Genomic DNA, 17897 nt, shown 5'->3' on the forward strand with positions numbered 1-17897 from the left:
ACGTAGGCGACTGCACAAACAGAGGCTGAGGGAAGCGGGAGGGGGAGCCAACTCTGCCACCTGAACGCAAAGTCCGTGAGCAGCTGCCCCCATACCACAGCACCGTGGGACCGGGTCCCACACAATGGCCCTGTGTTCCCTCTTGGCCACTTGGCAGAGGAGCCCATCTATGCAAGTCCCACCGGGATGTCACCAGGACGCCGGCGGAGACCCAGGGAATGACCCGCAGCTGGCCCGAAAGAGCCTCAGAGGTCCCAGCTGCCGTCTTTCCCCACGTCCTACAACAAGGACCCCCTTCTTCTCCCTCCTTTGGTCCCCTGGCCCCGAACAGGCTTAGAGAGGAAGACCAGACAGCAGATGAGCACGCCTTTACAAAAACTGCTGGAAGAGGGTCCCCGGGCCCTCCCCCTGTCGCTCAGGTCGGCTCCTCATCACTTCCCCCGGAGCCTCCGCAAACAACACCGTGACCACTGCCCATAACAATACAGACACCCGCCCCCCACTGCGGGTCTGCCTGCCTCCAGACGAGGAATCCTGATCCAGTAGCCCAGAGGAGCTCCTACCTGGGGCCCCACTTGGGGGAAAGCTTGGCTGAGGTGGGGGGCACAGGCCAGGCCCTACAGGGTTGACATCTGAAGGAGGCGGGGCCGCGTCCACGCCGGGCAGGGTCTCGGTCTCGGCTGGAGTTGTGGTCGCTCTGCCCTGGGAGCTCTGAGGGGCAGCCCCAGTAGGGTTGGACCCCCGATGCTGGGTGAGCCACGGGGCCATCTCCTTGTCCCATGTCCATTTGACTGCCAGCGCACTGTCCAGCAAAAGAGCCCCGCAGCTGGAGTCGGCGTCCATGGTATAGTCGTGGCCTTGGTCACAGCCCCACACGGCTTGGATAACACCGCAGTACTCGGAGGACAGTGTCCTCTGGAGGCTAGGCAGGGCCCCGCAGCTGGCTGCGTGTCCGTGCACCCAGGCCACCAAGTCGCGCAGGCCCTGGGGGCTCGAAGTGATCAGGTCCACTGAGGAAAGGCACAGAGACGCCACACCCATGGCCGGTCAGCACCCAGCCCACCTCGAGCCTAACCCACAGACCACACGCCGAGGGCACACTCACCCAGACACGCTCCCTCCTCTGCCCCTGGCGGGGGCTGGGCACCGACCCTGTAAAGCATCAGCATGGCCGTGAGCGGGGCAGGACTGGCTCCCCGCTGCAGAGGTTCCCCGGCGCTCACTGTGCCTAGACCAGCCCCAGCACACAGGGTGCCTGGCCCCTGAATGCCCACCAAATGAAAGGAGGAGGGGATGCCTACTTTGTGCAAGTCTTCCGGTGGCCCGCCGGGGAGACGTTGACTCTCTGCAGGAAGGACTTGAGGAGGCCGTGGCACTGATAGAACTGGGCGTGGCAGTTCTTGCAGACAAACTGAGACAGAGCTGGGTCCTGGTGGACAGCCACCCCCAGCAGGTGCTGGAAGTCCCTGATGAAAACACGCTCCCCTGGGGGTGGTCTGTCTGCGCTCTCCCCAGGTGCCCTGCCAGAAATGCTGCGGAGACTCCGTGAGGAGAACTTCCCGTGGCAGAGGCGACAGTGCCCCATGGCAAGAGCCCGGCCTGTTCCTGGGCAAGCACAGAAGACACTGAATCAGGCAGGGCTGCTGGCTGCACAGAGCACTGGAAGACACGTGCTCCTCGGAAGACAGCAACGTGGCCTGGGGAGGTGAGGCCCAGGATCTGCCATCCTCCCAGTCCTTGAGGGGGAAGAACCCTCCACGGCACTTCCCCAGCCGCATCCCAGAAACACAAGCCCACGTCTGAGCCAAAGGCAGGGCTTTGGGCTCTGGGCTCTGGGCTCCCAGCTGAACACACAGCCTTTTGGGAGATACGGTCAGTGGAGGGTCTTCTGGTCCGGAACACCTTCCAGATAATTCTAAGTGCGTCTAGAACAAGGCCACAATTACTCTAATAACAAAACCAGACAAAGACACCACGAGAAAATTACAAGCCAAGATCCCTGATGAATACGGCTGCAAAAATCCTCAGCAAAACATTAGCCAACCAAACGCAACAATACTTTAAAAGGTTCACATGACATGATCCAGTGGGACTTATTCCAGGGGCGCAAGGATGGTCCGACATCCACGTATCAACCAACGTGACACAGTAACAAAATGAAGGATTAAAATCATGAGCATCTCAACAGATGCAGAAAAAGTGTCTGACAAAATGCAATGCCCATTCATGATTAAAATTCTGAACAAACTGGGTATAGAGAGAATGTACCTCAACGTAATAAAGGCCACAGATAACAAGCCCACGGGTAACATCATCCTCACAGGTGAGAGCTCTCCTCTCAGATGAGGAACAAGATAAGGGTGCTCACTCTCACCATTTTTATTCAACACAGTGTCAGAAGTCCTAGCCAGAGCAATGAACCAAGAAAAATAAGAAATATCCAAATAAGTAAAAAAGGAAAAAAAAAAAACTGTCTCTGTTTGTAGATAATACGGTATTATATACGGAAAACCCTAAAGACGTCACCAAGAGATTCTAAGAATACACAAACTCGATGAAGTTGCAGGATACAAAATCGATAATGAACTATCAGAAAAACAAATCAAGAAAAATCTCATTTACAACTGCATCAAAAGGAATAAAATACCTAGGAATGAATTTAACCAAGGAGGTGAAAAACCTTATGCTGAAAAGTGTAAGACACTGATGAAAAACAGTGAAGACGTGAATAAATGAGTATTCCATGCTCGTGGATTAGGAGAATACTGCTAAAATGTTCACGCCACCCAAAGCCACCTACACATTCAACGCGATCTTGATCAAAATTCCAGGGACGGTTTCCCAGAAACACAACAATCTTAAAATTTATATGAAACCACAGAAGATGCCAAATCGCCAAAGTAATCTTGAGAAAAAAGAACAAAGCTGGAAGCATCATACTTCTTGATTTCAAACTATATCACAAAACCACAGTAATCAAAACAGTAGAGAACGAGCATAAAAAAAAGACACACAGGTTGACGGAACAGAAAAGACAGCCCAGAAATAAACTCATACGTATGTGTGGTCAATTAATTTACAACAAAGGAATCAAGAATATATAATGGGGAAATGACATTCTCTCTAAAAAATGGGTGTTGGGAAAACTAGACACGCACATGCAAAAGAATGAAATTTGATCCCCATTACTTAAACCACAAACAAAAATAAACTCAAAATGGATTAAAGACCTAAATGTGAGACCGAAAACCGTAAAGCTCCCAGAACAAAACACAGGCAGTAAACTCCTCATCGGTCTTGGGGATCATTTTTTGGATTTGACACGGAAAACAAAGTCAATGAAAGCAAAAAAAAATAAACAAGTGGGACTACGTCAAACTAGAAAGCTTCTGCACTGCAAAGAAAACCATCAACAAGATGAAAAAACAACCTACTGAAAATAGGGAAACCTGAGAAATACCAAAACCTGAAAAAATATCTGCCTATCGTATCCAAGGAACTAATATCTAAAACAAAAAAGACTGACACAGCTCCAAAGCAAAAACACGATCCAATTAAAAACCAGGCAGCAGACGTACAGTCATTCTTCCAGAGAAGACACACATACAGCCGGCCAACCAGCAGGCGAACGAGCCCAGGTGTGCGGCCGAGCGCTCAGCACCACCGCTCGTCAGGCAGATGCAAACCAAAACCACAATGAGCTGTCACTTCACGCCTCTCAGGATGGCTGTTACCAAAAAGACAAGAAACGACGAGTGTCGTGGCGATGTGGAGAAAAGGCAACCTTCGGGCACTGCCGGTGGGAACATAAACTGGTGCAGCCTCTGTGGAAAACGGTATGGAAGCTCCTCAAAAAAATTAATAAAACCACCATTTGAACCAACAATTCCACCTCTGGGTATTTATCCAAAGGAAATGAAAACACGAGCTCAAAAAGGTAGGTGCGCTCCCGTTTTCACAGCAGCATTATTTACAACAGCCAAGGTGCGGGAACAATCTAAGTGTCCACTGACTGAGAAACAGATTTAAACAAGCGGGGGGGGGTGTGTATACACACACACTCACACAATGGAATGTTACTCAGCCATAAGAAAGAAGAAAATCCTGCCATTTGGGACAACACGGAAGGACCCTGAAGGTAACCCTGAAGGTTAAGTGAAAGACGTCACACAGGAAAAGATAAATACCATACAATTTCACTTACAGGTGTAATCCTAAAAAAAAACAAAAAAACCCAAACTCACAGAGAGCAGACTGGTGATAGCCTGAGGTGGGTGGTGGGGAGGGTGCGGGACAGGATGCAGACGATGGAGGAAAATGGTCAAAAGGTACAAATTTCCAGGGCGCCCGAGCGGCTCAGTCAGGTAAGCATCCGACTTCGGCTCGGGTCACGATCTCGCGGTTCGTGGGTTCGAGCCCCGCATCGGGCTCTGTGCTGACAGCTCGGAGCCTGGAGCCTGCTTCGGATTCTGGGTCTCCCCCTCTCTCTGCCCCTACCCTGCTCGCTCAATCTGTCTCTCTCTCTCCCTAAGATAAACATTAAAAAAAAAAAAAGGTACAAATTTCCAATTCTAAAGTAAGTCAATCTTGGCGATGCATATCGTACAGCAGGGTGACTACAGTTAATAATACTGCGCTGTTGGGCGCCTGGGGCGCTCAGGTCATGATCTCGCAGTCTGTGGGTTCGAGCCCCACATGGGGCTCTGTGCTGACAGTTCGGAGCCTGGAACCTGCTTCGAATTGTGTCTCCTCCTCTCTGCCCTTCCCCAACCGGTGCTCTGTCTCTCTCTCTCTCTCTCTCAAAAAATAAATTAATTAAAACCAAGAAAAGACACAGGGCACCTGGGCGGCTCCGTCGGTTAAACGTCGGACTCTTGAGCTCTGCTCAGGTCATAATCTCAGGGTTCCTGAGTTCGAGCCCCGAAACAGGCTCTGTGCTGATGATGTGAAGTCTGCGTGGGATTCTGTCTCTCGTCCTCTCTGCTCCTCCCCTGCTTGTGCGCTCTTGCTCTCACAAAATAAACAAATAAACTTAAAAATAAATACACAAACTTTTTTTACTAAATGCCTTCCCAGCTACAGAGCTTCAAAAAAGAAGCTAGAAACTTTCTTCCTCCTCAAACCCTGCTCCTGAGACCAGCCCTGAAGAAGCCTCCTCCAGGATCTACCCCCTGAGCCTGTCTGCGAGTGTAGACGAAGCCACCCCCACCCCCACCCCCAGGGGGATTCAACGAGAGAGGACACAATCCCTCACACGAAAGCAATGTGCACGTTCTCGCAGACACCACCTGCCAGGCGAGGGCCTCTCGCACTTTATCCACTCAGTTCTGTTTTAAGGAAGACGAAACAGGCTCAGAGACGTTAAGCATCTACCTCAAGGCTACAGAGCACACGGCAAAACCAGGATTGACTCTGGCCGCTCGGACTGCAAAACTTAAGCAATAATTACTTAATAAGCCGAGACTGGGCACGGAAGGGTCAGCGGCCTTGCGAAACGTCACCCCGGACGCCGGGCAGAGGCCGCTCTCACCCCTTCCCTGGGGGAGGCCTCGTCGGCAGAGGGGCCCAGGGACGCCGAGGGGGAGAAGACGCCCGGGGGGACGTGGTCCCCGGGGAGACGCCGCGGTCCCGGGGACCCCCGGCTCCGCCCGCCCACCCGTGACCCGCCCCCGTGGCGCCCGGCCGGACCCACCTGCCTCGTCGGCGCCGTCCTCGCCCGTGTCCCCGCGGGCCCGCGCCAGGCCCCAGCCCAGCCGAGCCGCCACCAGGGCCGCAGCCTCGTCCACGCTCGGCCCGCTGCGGGCCGGGCGGCCACGGGTCCGGCCGCTGCCACAGGCGCCGCCGCCGCCGCCGCCGCCGGAGCCCCCGCGCTGCCCCGCCGTCCCAGGAGACAGGAAGCGACCGAGCCGGTCCCGCTTCATGGCGGCGGCCGCGGCTACAGCCCGGGCCCGGCGCTCCGCCCCGCTAAGTCCCGCTGGGCACTGCTCGGCTCGGCTCGGCTCGGCTCGGCCCCGCTCGGCTCCACTCGACCCTATTCGACCCAGCTCGGCTCCACTCGGCTCAGCTCGGCCCCGCTCTGTTGGTTGGGCCGCTAGGCCGGGGTACGTCCCGCTCGGCCCAGAGCCTCGCGTCAGCTCAGCTGGACTGCGCTCGCTCGTTTCCGCTCGACTCCGCCGTTCGGCGCCGTTGGGCCCCGTTCGGCTCCCTGGAAACGGGGCGGAGCAAGAAGGGGTGGGCGGGGCGCGAAGGGAAGGGCGAGGAGAGGGGGAGAGGGGGGCAGGGGCGCAGTGAAGGCAGCGAGGGGCGATGCGGCAAGGCCCAGACGTTTGGCATGTCACAAACGTGGGATGTGGGTGCCGACTGTTGCACTTACGCGCTCGCATCTACTTCGCGAGGCTACTTAAGACCGCCGCCGCCCCTTCAGCAACGGGAGCTCTGGGGTAGCCGTGCTGGGGCTGGGGCCGCCGGAAGTGCTGCCGCGCCGGCCCCGCCCCTTCCTGCGGTCCAGGGCTCGGGCGGTGCCGGCTCCCGCGCAGGCTGCGTTCCGGCCTCTGGGCCGTCTGTCCCGCCCTCAGCCGCCGCCGCCGCTGCCGCCGCCGCAGCCACAGCCACAGCCTCCCCTGCCCGGCGCCATGGCCGCTGCGGCCGGGGACGGCGCGGTGAAGCCGCTGCAGTGTGCCATGAAGCTGGCCAACGGGGCCATCGAGCTGGATACCGGCAACCGGCCCCGGGTGAGGCGACCCAAAACGAGGCGGGGGCGGTCGCCGCGGCGGTTCCAGGCACCCCCTACCTGCAGCCTGCCCGGTGGGCGTGAGCGAGGGCGGGGCCCGGGGGTGGGTGCCGTCCAGGACCCCTCCGGCGTTTCCCGGGGCGCTGGGCTCGGGTGTCTGCCTGTGACCTTGGACAGCTCCCAGTCCTCTCCCGCCGTGTTTTCCCGTCGTCGCAGAGTAGGAATTAGAGCCAAGGTTTTATCTGTAAAGGGGATTCAAGAGGGTTGAAGCAGCCCTCCAAAATATATCTGGCAAGAAATCCCATGTGTAATGTGTATTTTTCTGAGAAGACACTGTAGATTTAATCAGATTCCCCAAAGGGACGGAACCCTGAAAGGGCTCATTCGTGATGCGTCTGCGCAGGGTAGTATGGCTTGTTACTGAGAATGGGTGGGTGTGTTATTCCGAAAGGTGGCAGCCAAGTGGAAAAGCAGGCTGAGCCACACTGGACTGTCCAAGGAGGGGAGGAAGCTGCCTATGTCCAGGAAAGGCATCCGGGTCCCTCAATCTGCTGCTTTCCCCAAGTCAGTTTTCTAGGACAGCAGGTGCCCCCACAAGTCAAGAATCCTATCTGGAATCCATTTTATCCTGAGGTGTAGATTTAAAGATAGTTAATTTGAGAACTGGGATGCAACAAAACATCATGTGGTGCTTCCAAATGCCCGTGCCCTGAACCTGGTCACACCCTTGAAACTGGCAGTATTCTAGTGTTGCAGATTGCTGTGTGCCCGCGGAGTACTTATTCAGGGATTCAGGAAGGGGATTTCCCAGAACCTAAGCCAGAAAGTGATTTCAAGATCAGCAACAGCACTCCCTCATTTACCTCTGAGGATTTTTTATTCTTTTAAGCCACTGAATAAATAGGCCCTGAGTTGCACAGGAAGGAAACTCATTGCACAGAGTGACAAATGACAGCAACTGCTGTCAACTACTTCGCCTGGCCCGCTGAAAGAGAATCTCTTTTCTTCCTGTGCTGGAGAGAAAGGCAGTGAGAGGAGGGATGGGTGCCCAGTTGGGCATGTTTTCCCTTCAAGTCTAGAGAAGAGGGATACCATCGGTACAGATACAGTGCAGAACATTACTGATTAGACCCGGAGGAATTACCAGCTAACTACCTCGGGTTAGGTGCCTCAGGTGAATCTCAGGAGATCAGCAAACACCACTGTTTCTATGTTTCCCACAAGGGCATAAACAGGCATGATGGAATTGTTGGCCACTACTGGCCTGACCCCTGCCATTTCTCTTCCCTGGGCACAGGAGGCATATACGGAATACCTGAGGAGCATCCACTATATCTCCCAGGTGCTGTTGGAAGAAGTGGAGACAACCAAAGGTACAGATCTCAGCCTCACTGCTTCTCCCACGCTGAACAAATTATGGACTGCTTAGCTCTTGGTGGGTCTTAAGCCTGGGGTTGTCCTGTGTCCTACCCATTGGTCGTTAGCAGAAAGTGAACTGGTGAGCCCTCAGCAAGCACGAGCTGTCATAGTGTGTTGTGGGAGTAGGCGGGGATGGGTGTTGTAAGAGGATGTAAATGGGATGGGGCAAAACCGGAGATTGGACACTGAGCCCCAGCCCAGGAAGGAGTGAGCTGCGTAAAGGTCAGGGCCCTGGGGCAACACCCCCAGCAGAGGGATGTGTAAAGACTCTGAGATGAGAGTGGGGGCTGAGTACAGGGAAGAGGAGGTTCAGTGGGGGCAGGCATGGCCTTGCGTGGAGCTGTGTTGTTCCGGTGTAAGGAAGCTCGTAGAGGCTTTGTGGGAGAGGCCGGCATGGAGGCAGAGCCTCCAGGAGGCTCCCACAGTGAGGACAGCAGTGGTGGGACCACTTGGGGATGGAAGGAGTGAAGGGCCTGGGGTCGTGCTTTCAAGGTGGACCTCACAGATTTGCTGGGTGAGCCGCTGGTTGGTGGGGCAGGGGGTGGAGACAGTGAGCCCCTGGAGGGAACAGTGAGCCGCTGGAGGGCAACAGTGAGGTACAGGAGGTGCTGTGGGGATGGGCGGGAGCAGACTTGTATGGGCAGAATAGAGAGCTCCATCGTGAGCACCTTCTGTTTGAGGCACTGAGCACCCTGACGATACAGGAGCACAGTGGTTAGGGAGAGGTCGGAGTCACCAGAATCAGAGCTGCCCCAGAGAGCCAGTGAGCTTAGCAGAGCTCTGGGCACTCCCAAGGTTGGGGACTGGGTTGGGGGGGGGGGGAGACACAGTAGTACGCCCAGGGGGATGTTCTGGAAGAGAGACACCTGGAGAGGTTGGGGAGGCCTCAGAGAAGGGCTTGACGGGAGGGTATGAGAGAGGGTGGTCTCAGTGGGAGTCAGGTGGCTAAAATGGAGTGTGCTGAGGGGCTGGCTCTAAAGGGGGCAGTAAGTGGCTCAGAAACTAAGGCTGGTGGGGTCCAGGGAAGAGTTTTGAGTGGCAGCTCCTACAGCATGCACCTGCCAACATGAGTGGTCCCCAGAAGAGGGAATGCAGGACAGAAGCCCCAGGGATGTGCCAGGGGTAAGGTCAAGCACAGCCAGAGGGCAGGAGATAGGCAATAAAGTTGTCCCTGAAATGGTCCTCATCCACTGCAAGGCCCACCCTGAGGAGGGGCTGTAAGTACAAGTAAAGGCCCTGGTGAGCAAAGGCCGGGTTAGGTAGAGAGAGGGCTCTGATGGTCCAGCTGAGATGACAGGACAGTCAGCTGCTGGGCTGGCCAAGCTCAGCGCCCACATAGCGTCAGGAGGTAAACCCAGAGCAGGTGATCAGAAATGAGGAGATGGGATCGCCTAGAGGTCAGAGATGAGGAGAGGGTGGCGACCCGGGAGGGAGAGATGAGGAGGGGGTGAATTTGTCCTTGTTTTTGTCTCGGCAAGAATCGGTTTAATAATAAAGGTGACGGTGACCGGCTCTCTTTTCTCTTTATCCCCAGAAGGTGGGGAAACTGTGGCCCCGGACACCTCAAAGATGCTGAAGCTGGCCGAGCAGTGTCTGGAGAGGGCCCAGTCAACAGCTGCCAAGCTCGGTGGGTCTCTGGCAAGTTTTCCTGGGGCATCTCCCCCAAAGTCTGCGTCTCTGGAACGTCGGATTCCATGCTGACCCTTGCTCATGTTTGTGTTGCAGGGAAAACATACCTGAAGCCAGCCATGCCCACGGCTGCTCCTGTCCCCTCACCGACCAGCCGACATCGCCGGGTGTACTCAGATGAAGGGGGGAAACTCTCTCCCTTTCTGCCGCCCGAGATCTTCCAGAAGCTTCAAGTGGTAGAGTCACAAAGTTCTAAGAAGTAAGCTGGGGCAAAACGGAAGGCGGGCCGAGCCTGGGTTTGAAGTCCAGGCCAAGTGAGCTAACCACAATGAATTCAGTTAAAGTGGGTCCCAGAATGGAAATACCCTTGCGCTTGGCAAAAACAGATGCAGATCCCCTTTGGACAAAAGCATCTTCAGCATGCACAAATGATGCACAGCGAGAGATAACCAAGCACAAAAAGAAACCAGAAATTTACAGAGTAATAGCAGACACAGACTTGCCAAGTGTTCAGGGGAAGTTACCAGACACACATCACAACACAGTCATGTTGTCCTCAGTTACAAAAGTGAAAAGCAAATTTGAAAATAGCTGCAGGCAGCAAAAGGCCAGAGAGTATAACCCAGCAAATAAAAAACCACGTTGAAAGGAAACAAAATGTAATACCAAAATTGTTTTTAAAAACGAATCGGAAATAGTAACAAATTATATTCTCCGGTGAAAACATACACATACACACAGACGACACACGTGGTCAATATTGTACCAACAGAGTAGATGTAGTTGAAGAAAGAATGAGCGAATTGGTTGAAAGATCAAAAGATATCCAGAATGACTCTCATAGGGGGAGGAAAGAAGACGAAATCTGAGACAGAGCTAGGAGATCTGACACGAGATTATTGGAGTTCCAGAAAAAGAGAAGAAAGAAAGAGGAAGAGAGGCATTATTTGAAGAGATAACAGTATATAAGCTTCTGGAACTGATAAAACTCACTTAGACACAGACAGAAGAACCCCCAGGAGGATGAACAAGGCTGGCTCCTCCTGGCGCTGCTGCTGCCAGGCCTTGGGGGCCACAGTTACCTCATTTCTGCATGTGCCATCGCGGGGCAGGACTCCCCACGGGACTCCCACCCCGGGACACATTTTCCTTTGCCAGTTGGCATCCTCACAGCTTACCCTCTCCTACCACAGAAGCGTGAAGACATGTGACACCAGCAGTTTGGGTGGGGGCATGGAGGTTGGCCCTCGGCAGCTATTTCTAATAAGCAGGCTTTGGTTCTCTCTCCCACGGGTGGCAAAGTTATCTAGCTGTTTGGCTCACATGATGCCCCTAAAAAGTTCCGTGTTGTTGCCCAACGTGTGGATGCGGAAAGCGCAGTGTGCCGCTTTTCTTGAAAACACAGGCGGCCTGGCGACTGCAGGCCCAGGTTTCAGCAGGACAGAGGTCTCCAGCCCACCCTGCACCTCCTCCCTCCTTCCCATTTCCTGCCTGCCCCCATCACCGCCTCCTTCTGGTCTCAGAGCACAGTCAGGGGTGCACTCCAGGGCTTCCTGGGGCCTGGACAGCACAGCAGCTCATCTCTCTCTGCAGGGAGCTGACGCCCCTGCAGGAAGCCTCTCTGCAGAACCAGAAGCTGAAGGCCGCCTACGAGGCCCGGATGGCCCGTCTGGACCCCAGCCAGGCCCTGCAGAAGACCTCCCTGGTGAGCGGGTCCCAGGGAGGGTCTGGGTGGCCGGTGGAAGAGGAACAGGCTTTATTTTCTCCTTCCCTTCCTAGACCCTGTCCCTGCAGCGGCAGGTGATGGAGAACCTTGTGATAGCCAAAGCCCGGGAGGAGACCGTATCCTTTCTGTCCTTCCCTGGTGTCCTGGCTGAAGGAGGCGGGGAGGGGGGAAGTGAAGGTGCCAGGGTCGGAGTGTGGGACAGAACTCTTCCAGCCTCAGAGAGACTGCCCTGGAGGGGCGGCTCCTGCCTTCCTGGCCTTCACACGGTTGGGCGGTTGGGCGTTCTGTTCCTCTTAGCACCCACGGGCTCCTCCCCATCCTTCAGGTCAGCTAGGGCTTGCTCCCTTCCCTGAGTGAGCACCCGCCCTCGGGCCCCGCTGCCCCGCCCCGCCCCACCTGGCCTCACCTCCCGATGGGGGTCCTCAGGACCGACACAGCCTTGACCCTGCTGGCACAGCTGCGGAGGAAGAGGGAGGAGCGCCGGCTGCGGCTCCAGGAGGCAGCTGACAGGTGCGTCTCCTCCCACAGGTCTCGGGGCAGCTGAGTGGGCTGCTGGGGGCTCCCTCCCCTGCCACCCAGCTCGGAGGCCCCCAGCCCCTGTCTTCCTCCCCAGGAGGTTCTGCAGTCAGGTGGCCCTGACCCCGGAGGAGCGGGAGCAGCGGGCCCTCTATGCCGCCATCCTCGAGTACGAGCAAGACCACGTGAGTCCCCGCGCTGGGCACGGGGGTGGGGTTGTCACAGGTTGCTATTCCGAGGGGGGGGGGGTGGGAGGGGGGTCCTGAGGCCTGTTGGCGTGGGCCTTCCCTACGCCCCAGGGAGGACACGGACAGTGTGGCGCTGGCCTGGGGTGCGGCCTTGGCAGGGAAGGTTGTGGGGACCCCGCCATGCCCTCCAGAGACTCCTGCCCTGCAGGACTGGCCGAAGCACTGGAGAGCCCAGCTCAAGAAGAGCCCGGGGGACCTGTCGCTGGTGACCAGCCTGGTCTCCCACCTGCTCAGGTACCAGGGCCTTCCCCCCCCCCCCCACCCCCGGCCCCCTGGTTGGCCCTGACAGCGGCCAAAAAGATCAGAAAGGGAAGGGGTGAAGGAGGCGGGCGGGGGTGGCCGGACGCAGACGCGCCACGCTCAGGCCCCCTCGGCGGGGCTGGGCTTGCAGACGCCCCCCATCCAGCCGCCCTGCTGGTCTTTTAGCGGCCAGGGGGGTCGGGTCAGACTTTATCTGCCACATTCGCTCGCGAAGAAACCATTCAAGGGTTGCTCCGCCAAAACCCGTCCAGCGGGGCCGTGCTGTAGGCGGGTGGACTTCCGGCGAGGGCCGGGCCCCGCGCCACAGCCCCGCGCCTCTTCCTCTGCGCAGCGTTCCCGACCACCCCATCTCGCAGCTCCTGAAGAAGCTCCAGTGTGCGGTGTACCGGGCGCTGTACCCCGTCGTGAGCAGGGGCGCCGCGGGCGCCGCTTCCGCCCCCGGCTGCTGCTCCTTGTCCCCAGACGCCGACGGGCTGCGGGCTCCCGGGAGCCGGCGGCTCCGGCCCTCGCAGAGCCTCTACTGCGTGCTCTCCCCCGCGGAGCCGGGCCCCGCCCCTCGGCCCCCGGACGGCACCCACGGCAGCCCCCCCACGACCCCGCCGCACGCCGGCCCCCCCGAGGGAGGGGCGGACGGCGGCCCCGCCGGGCCTGCCTCCCCCCTGGCACACACCCCGCCGGGCGTGCAGAGCAGACACAGCTCCTTCGAAGACCTCGAACACTTCTTGGCCACTTCTGAGGGGTGGGGCCGGGGGCGTGGGAGGCCGCCCGAGCCCCAGGCCTCGGGGGTGAAGACGGAGCCGTTGTCGGAGCAGCTGAAGAGTACCGTCAAGGACATACACAACGCCATCGGTGAGGGCCGGCGTGCCCGCAGGACGGGCGTGCGGGGGAGGAGGCTGCTCCGACACACGCAGCACAAAGCTTTCCACAGGCCCAGGATAGGCCCCGGGAGGGACAGGCCTTCCTCTGGATGGCGGAGGCCATCCAGATCTGCAGAGCCCTCCGCGTCTGCCCTTCTCTGGGGCAAATCCTCGCGGAGCAGACAGGAATGCACCCTGCTGTGAGAGCAGCTGGGCCGGCTGCGGTCCCTGGCCGAGGTCTCCCCAGTCCCCGGTTGTCTTCTCACCCAGCTGCTTCATTCCAGCCTCCTGTTTGAGGAAGGGCCTGCTCTCAGAGGCTCTGGCTGCCAGGTGGTCCTGGCTGGCCCGTAGGGCTGGGCTCTGGTGATTCCGAACCAAGGACCATTGGGTGTGTGCAGCCTGGTGGTGGTGACAACGGGCTCGTCTCTGCAGCCTTTTCCATTTTTGAGAATAGTGTGTGGATTCTCTAAGGGTTGGGTGCCTAGGGTGGCTGGGGACTCCCAAGGAGGAAGGCTTTCAGGGTTCTCCAGGGGTCAGTGAGGCAGGCCCGACAGGGCCCAAAGCTCTAGCAGGGACCCTGGATGGGCCTCCCATCTCCCGGGGCCTCAGGTCTTGTCTTTAAATATGCCTCTAAAATTCCTCCAGGTTCCCACAGTTTGGGGTGCAAACCCCTTCAGAAAGAGGCTGTCCTTTGCTTTTTCTCAGCCTGTCGTCTTAGTTCCTCAGGGGAGCGGGGCATGATTCTGTGAGCTCCTAAGTGCTCTGACCCCAGGCCCCATGGACACAGAAGGTGGGGGGGGGGGGTGAGGGGAGTGGAGGGAGGTTCAGACAGAGCGCTCTCCACTGAGCCAGAACCCTGCGGCTCTCTCCACACTGCGGCTGGCTCGAGGAGGGTGGGAGAGGGGATGACAGGTATGGGGCCCACTTGGGCACCCCGGGCTGGCTGGGGAGGATCTCCAGGGGCTGCCAGCCTGGGGCCGGAGGGCCTGGCTGTCCCCACAGTGCCATTGTGCCGGCTCTGCTCCCGGCAGACAGGCTGCTTTCGCTGACTCTCCTGGCTTTCGAAGGCCTGAATGCGGCCGCCTCCAAGGACCGATGCCTGGCCTGCATCGAGGAGCCTTTCTTCTCCCCACTGTGGCCCTTGCTGCTGGCACTCTACAGGTATGATCCCAGTTTCAGGCCCCCACAGGGGCCTTCCCCACTCGTTGATCCCTGAGGCACACTTTTGACCATGCTTCCAGCTGGTGCTCTACTCTGAGGCCATCCTTAGATGTTTCTGCTTTGCAAGAACCTGTGACTCTGGGCACGGCGAGCTTTCCCTAGCCCCGCTTCTGTCCGTGGGGCAGAGCCCCCCCGGGCCGCTGAGCCTGGCCTCTCTCTGCCCCAGGAGCGTGCACCGCCTCCGGGAGGCCGCCCTGAGCAGGAGCATGGAGCTCTACAGGAACGCGCCCCCGACGGCCATAGGCGTTCCCACGAAGCTCCTGCCCCGGGGCCTGGAGGCCACAGGAGCCGGTGCCTTCCCCTACTGTGCTGCAGCCCAGGAGCTGGGGTTGCTGGTTCTGGAGAGCTGCCCCCAGAAGAAGCTGGAGTGCATCGGTGAGGGGGCTGCAGTTTGGGAGGACAGGAGGGGGAACGTGGTCGGATAAAGTCCCTTCCCAGAGGGTGACCTGGGGTCTCTGTGTGCCTCTGAAGTGCAGACCTTATTCCTGTCAAAATGGGGGTGTGTCTCACAGGACAGAAGCGGTGTGAGAGCAGTATCTTCGGGCGGGAGCTTCCCAGTTCTGCCAGCTCCACTTGTGCCGGGAGGGGCCGGTGCCAGGGGGTTGTTCTGGGACTGGCTCCCCTCAGCCCTCTCCTGAAGCCTCACTTTTGGGCCACAGTGCGGGTCCTGCGGGTTATCTGTGCCTGTGCCGAGGGTTACTGCCGGGCCCAGGAGGCTGCGTCTGAGGCCAGACCCCAGCTTGGTGCCGCAGCCATGTGAGTCCCAAAAGCCCACGGCCCAGGGTGGGGGTGGGGGGGAGGGCAGTGAGCAAGTGAGGGGCTGCCTGCAGAGGCCTGGGGGGAGAGAGAACCCTCCCGTCCTGCCCCGAGCACCGGGACCACAGCTTCCCACCTGGTGTCTGGCCCCCCTGGGCCCCAGCATCCTTGGGGCTACAGTGAGCTTCGCAGGGCTTATCCAGGAGAGTGTCCATTTCCACCGAGGGCTTGGGGCTGCAGCCCAAGGCTCTGGGCTCTGGGCAGGTTACTTAGGGGTCAGGGACCGCCTGGCTAATCTAGTGCAATTTAGCATTGTTTGTCACAGGAACACGGACTCGGTCCCTCAGCTGCACGCTTTGGGGAGGCAGCTCCAGCCTCCATGAAGAGCTTGCTCTCTGTGCTGAGCCCCCAGACCTGGGGCTCCTGCATCATCTATGTCCCCACCGTCTGGAGGCAGGGCAGGCGTTTTCTCTACCTGGGGCTCTGACGCCTGGTCCTGTCTCAGTCTCACCTGGACCCACCTGGGACCAGCAGCCCCACCAACCCCAGGGCCGGGTACAAGACCTCAGCTTCTGGGTTGGGGTGGGGGAGACCCCTTCGCCAGTTCACCACACGGCTGCTGCAGAAGTAGCTGTCGGCAAAACAGTTGTAGGACTCCGCGTTTCTGAGTCCGGGCTACAGCCCCATGTCACCTGTCTCCTCTGTGCGTCTGAGGAGCCAGTGAGGGCCATGTTGTAGTTTGTCCGCGTTTCTGCAGGAGTGTGGTGCCCAGGGCGGTGGAGGCGGGGCTGCAACCCAGAGCTCATGGTGTGTGAGGCCTTCCTGGCTGGGGGTCACACTCAAGCCACAGGCTGCTCTCACGCTCTTCCCAGAGACTGCCGCCCGTGGGCCCCTTGGGCCCGGGTGTTGTGTGTCCTGCAGGGCCTCCCTTGGCACCTTTTCAGCTCCCTTAGATGCCTCTTCCGGAGGATCGCCGCGCCTGGCTCCGATCCCAGGTGTAGTAAGCAGGCTGCCTGGGACCTGGGCCATCCCCTCCGTTAGCCGTTCCCCAGGTGTGGGCAGGCTTGCAGGGCGAGGCTGTGAGGTTGGGGCTACCCGATACCTCCGCTGTGGGGGCCTCTGCTGACCCAGCCATGGGCTCTGCAGCACAGGGTCCCCATTCGGGGACAGCGTTGCCGCTTGTAGTGGCTGCCGGTGCCGCTGACCTGAGTCTACTCCCAACTCCCCCACGCAGGCGGGCAGGAGGGGTGCAGGGAGAGCAGCCGGCAAGCCCAGGACCAGTCCAGAGGCCGAGCTGGGGGCTGCAGGGTTATGGGGACTGAGCAGCCATCATGGCCCCCGGAGCCTACCGGCCAGCCGTGCCTCTACCCAACAGCGGTGCCGACGACCTGCTGCCCATCTTGTCCTTCGTGGTGCTGAGAAGCGGTCTCCCCCAGCTGGTGTCAGAATGCGCAGCCCTGGAGGAGTTCATCCATGAGGGGTAGGAGCCCCCAGCTGGAGTCGGGCCAGCACGGGGCACTGGGCACCTGCTCCCAGGCTGGGGGTCCGTCCCTTGAGCAGCGTGTGTCCTCCAGCCCAGCCTCCATGACAGACCCCTGTGCGACCTTAGTGTCCAGGTCCTGCCCCACGAGGGCAGACACCCCGTCCAAGGTGCTGGGGGCTTCTTTGCATCCCCTGCAGGTAACAGGTGCTACCCGTGCCTGTCTCTACGCAGGTACCTGATCGGAGAGGAGGGTTACTGCCTGACGTCACTACAGAGCGCCCTGAGCTACGTGGAGCTGCTGCCCCGGGGTGCCCTGGGCAAGTAGAGCAGGACAGGACCTGCGGAGGACCACCAGGAGTCACCTGCTCTGGGTGGGGGGGCGGCAGCAGGCCGGCTGTGGCGGGGCTCTGCAGCTCTCACTCGTGCCCTGACCGGACGTCTGCCCCAGGGCCTTGAGGAGGCCCCTGTGCTTTTCAGAGGATAGATCTGAGCTGAATCAGCTCCTGGGAGCCAGGCCCTTCTCTTTCCTCAGCCTGACTTTGTGCAGGGAAACCAGAGCTGTGGACTCTCCTGGGGCCTGTGCACCCTCACAGACCCAGCCACTCAAGGGTAGGGAGGGAGCCGTAGGCCTGGCAGAGGGCAGGTCTGCTTTCTCTCCCTTCCCATCTCCTGTGACAGCCAGCTTCCGGTGCCAGTTTCTTGTTGGGGTCAAGGAGAGAGCCGTCCCCATCCCCTGCCTCCAAGGCCTGGAGCCCAGGTGGTCTGAAGCTATACTGTTTACTTACGGGGCATTGAGCACTCCCCTCTCCTCTGTAGCCCAGGCCTCCCCAGGGTGCCCACCCACGTCTGGGGCCTCTGAGCTGTGCCCTCCCTCGGCAGTAGGCATTGGACATCCTGGGGCCTCTGGCTGATTCCCACCCCGCACGTCCCTTTCTGGGTCAGCGTGAAGCCGAGGGTCAACGCCTGCCTGCAGCGCAGCGTCCGCTCTGTTACATGCCCCGGGCAGCCACTGACACGGCCAGAAATAAAGAGGTCACTGGTGTCTGTCTCT

The 17897-nt window shown here is 58.8% G+C and overlaps 2 protein-coding genes across 19 annotated transcripts in view; one reads left to right on the forward strand and one right to left on the reverse strand.

The window, feature by feature from the left end:
* ZNF276 (zinc finger protein 276) overlaps nt 1–6491 on the reverse strand; it is a 20240-nt gene extending 13749 nt beyond the window's left edge. Inside the window, exons 1-5 of one of the 2 annotated variants that reach the window (XM_027076464.2) lie at nt 6374–6491; nt 5693–6205; nt 1302–1605; nt 1106–1152; nt 564–1010 (exon numbers count right to left, since the gene is read on the reverse strand). In XM_027076464.2, the coding sequence (XP_026932265.1) occupies nt 564–1010; nt 1106–1152; nt 1302–1605; nt 5693–6205; nt 6374–6383 (1321 nt within the window). In that variant the 5' untranslated portion in view covers nt 6384–6491. Of the gene's footprint in view, nt 1–563; nt 1011–1105; nt 1153–1301; nt 1606–5692 lie in introns of both variants that reach the window. The other variant, XM_053210278.1, reaches the window with a different exon arrangement.
* VPS9D1 (VPS9 domain containing 1) lies at nt 5976–17894 on the forward strand. Of its 17 annotated transcripts, none has more exons than XM_053210284.1 (16): nt 5976–6101; nt 8028–8103; nt 9684–9776; nt 9875–10037; nt 11372–11483; nt 11558–11620; nt 11962–12014; nt 12118–12205; nt 12417–12502; nt 12861–13378; nt 14418–14547; nt 14774–14982; nt 15120–15363; nt 16236–16358; nt 16739–16843; nt 17078–17894. In XM_053210284.1, exons 3-16 carry the CDS (start codon nt 9719–9721, stop codon nt 17169–17171), a joined length of 2046 nt encoding a protein of 681 aa, XP_053066259.1. In that variant the 5' UTR covers nt 5976–6101; nt 8028–8103; nt 9684–9718; the 3' UTR covers nt 17172–17894. The 17 variants fall into 17 exon arrangements, 13 of the variants coding, with proteins under 13 accessions (XP_053066259.1, XP_053066260.1, XP_053066254.1 ...); XM_053210285.1 differs by having other exon boundaries at nt 9687–9776; XM_053210279.1 differs by lacking the exon at nt 5976–6101 and adding an exon at nt 6465–6731.
* Nucleotides 17895–17897: the final 3 nt, after the last annotated feature.

This window comes from Acinonyx jubatus, chromosome E2, assembly GCF_027475565.1.
Source record: "Acinonyx jubatus isolate Ajub_Pintada_27869175 chromosome E2, VMU_Ajub_asm_v1.0, whole genome shotgun sequence".
Taxonomy (NCBI): domain Eukaryota; kingdom Metazoa; phylum Chordata; class Mammalia; order Carnivora; family Felidae; genus Acinonyx; species Acinonyx jubatus.

What these genes read in the sequence shown, in the direction of transcription:
- VPS9D1 (XM_053210279.1), top strand. Translation starts at nt 6,633, where the DNA reads ATGGCCGCTGCGGCCGGGGACGGCGCGGTGAAGCCGCTGCAGTGTGCC. An exon ending in CTCCAGGAGGCAGCTGACAG is followed by an intron (nt 12,015 to 12,117) that starts GTGCGTCTCCTC and finishes CTTCCTCCCCAG; the next exon opens with GAGGTTCTGCAGTCAGGTGG. An exon ending in GCGCCTGGCTCCGATCCCAG is followed by an intron (nt 16,359 to 16,738) that starts GTGTAGTAAGCA and finishes TCTACCCAACAG; the next exon opens with CGGTGCCGACGACCTGCTGC.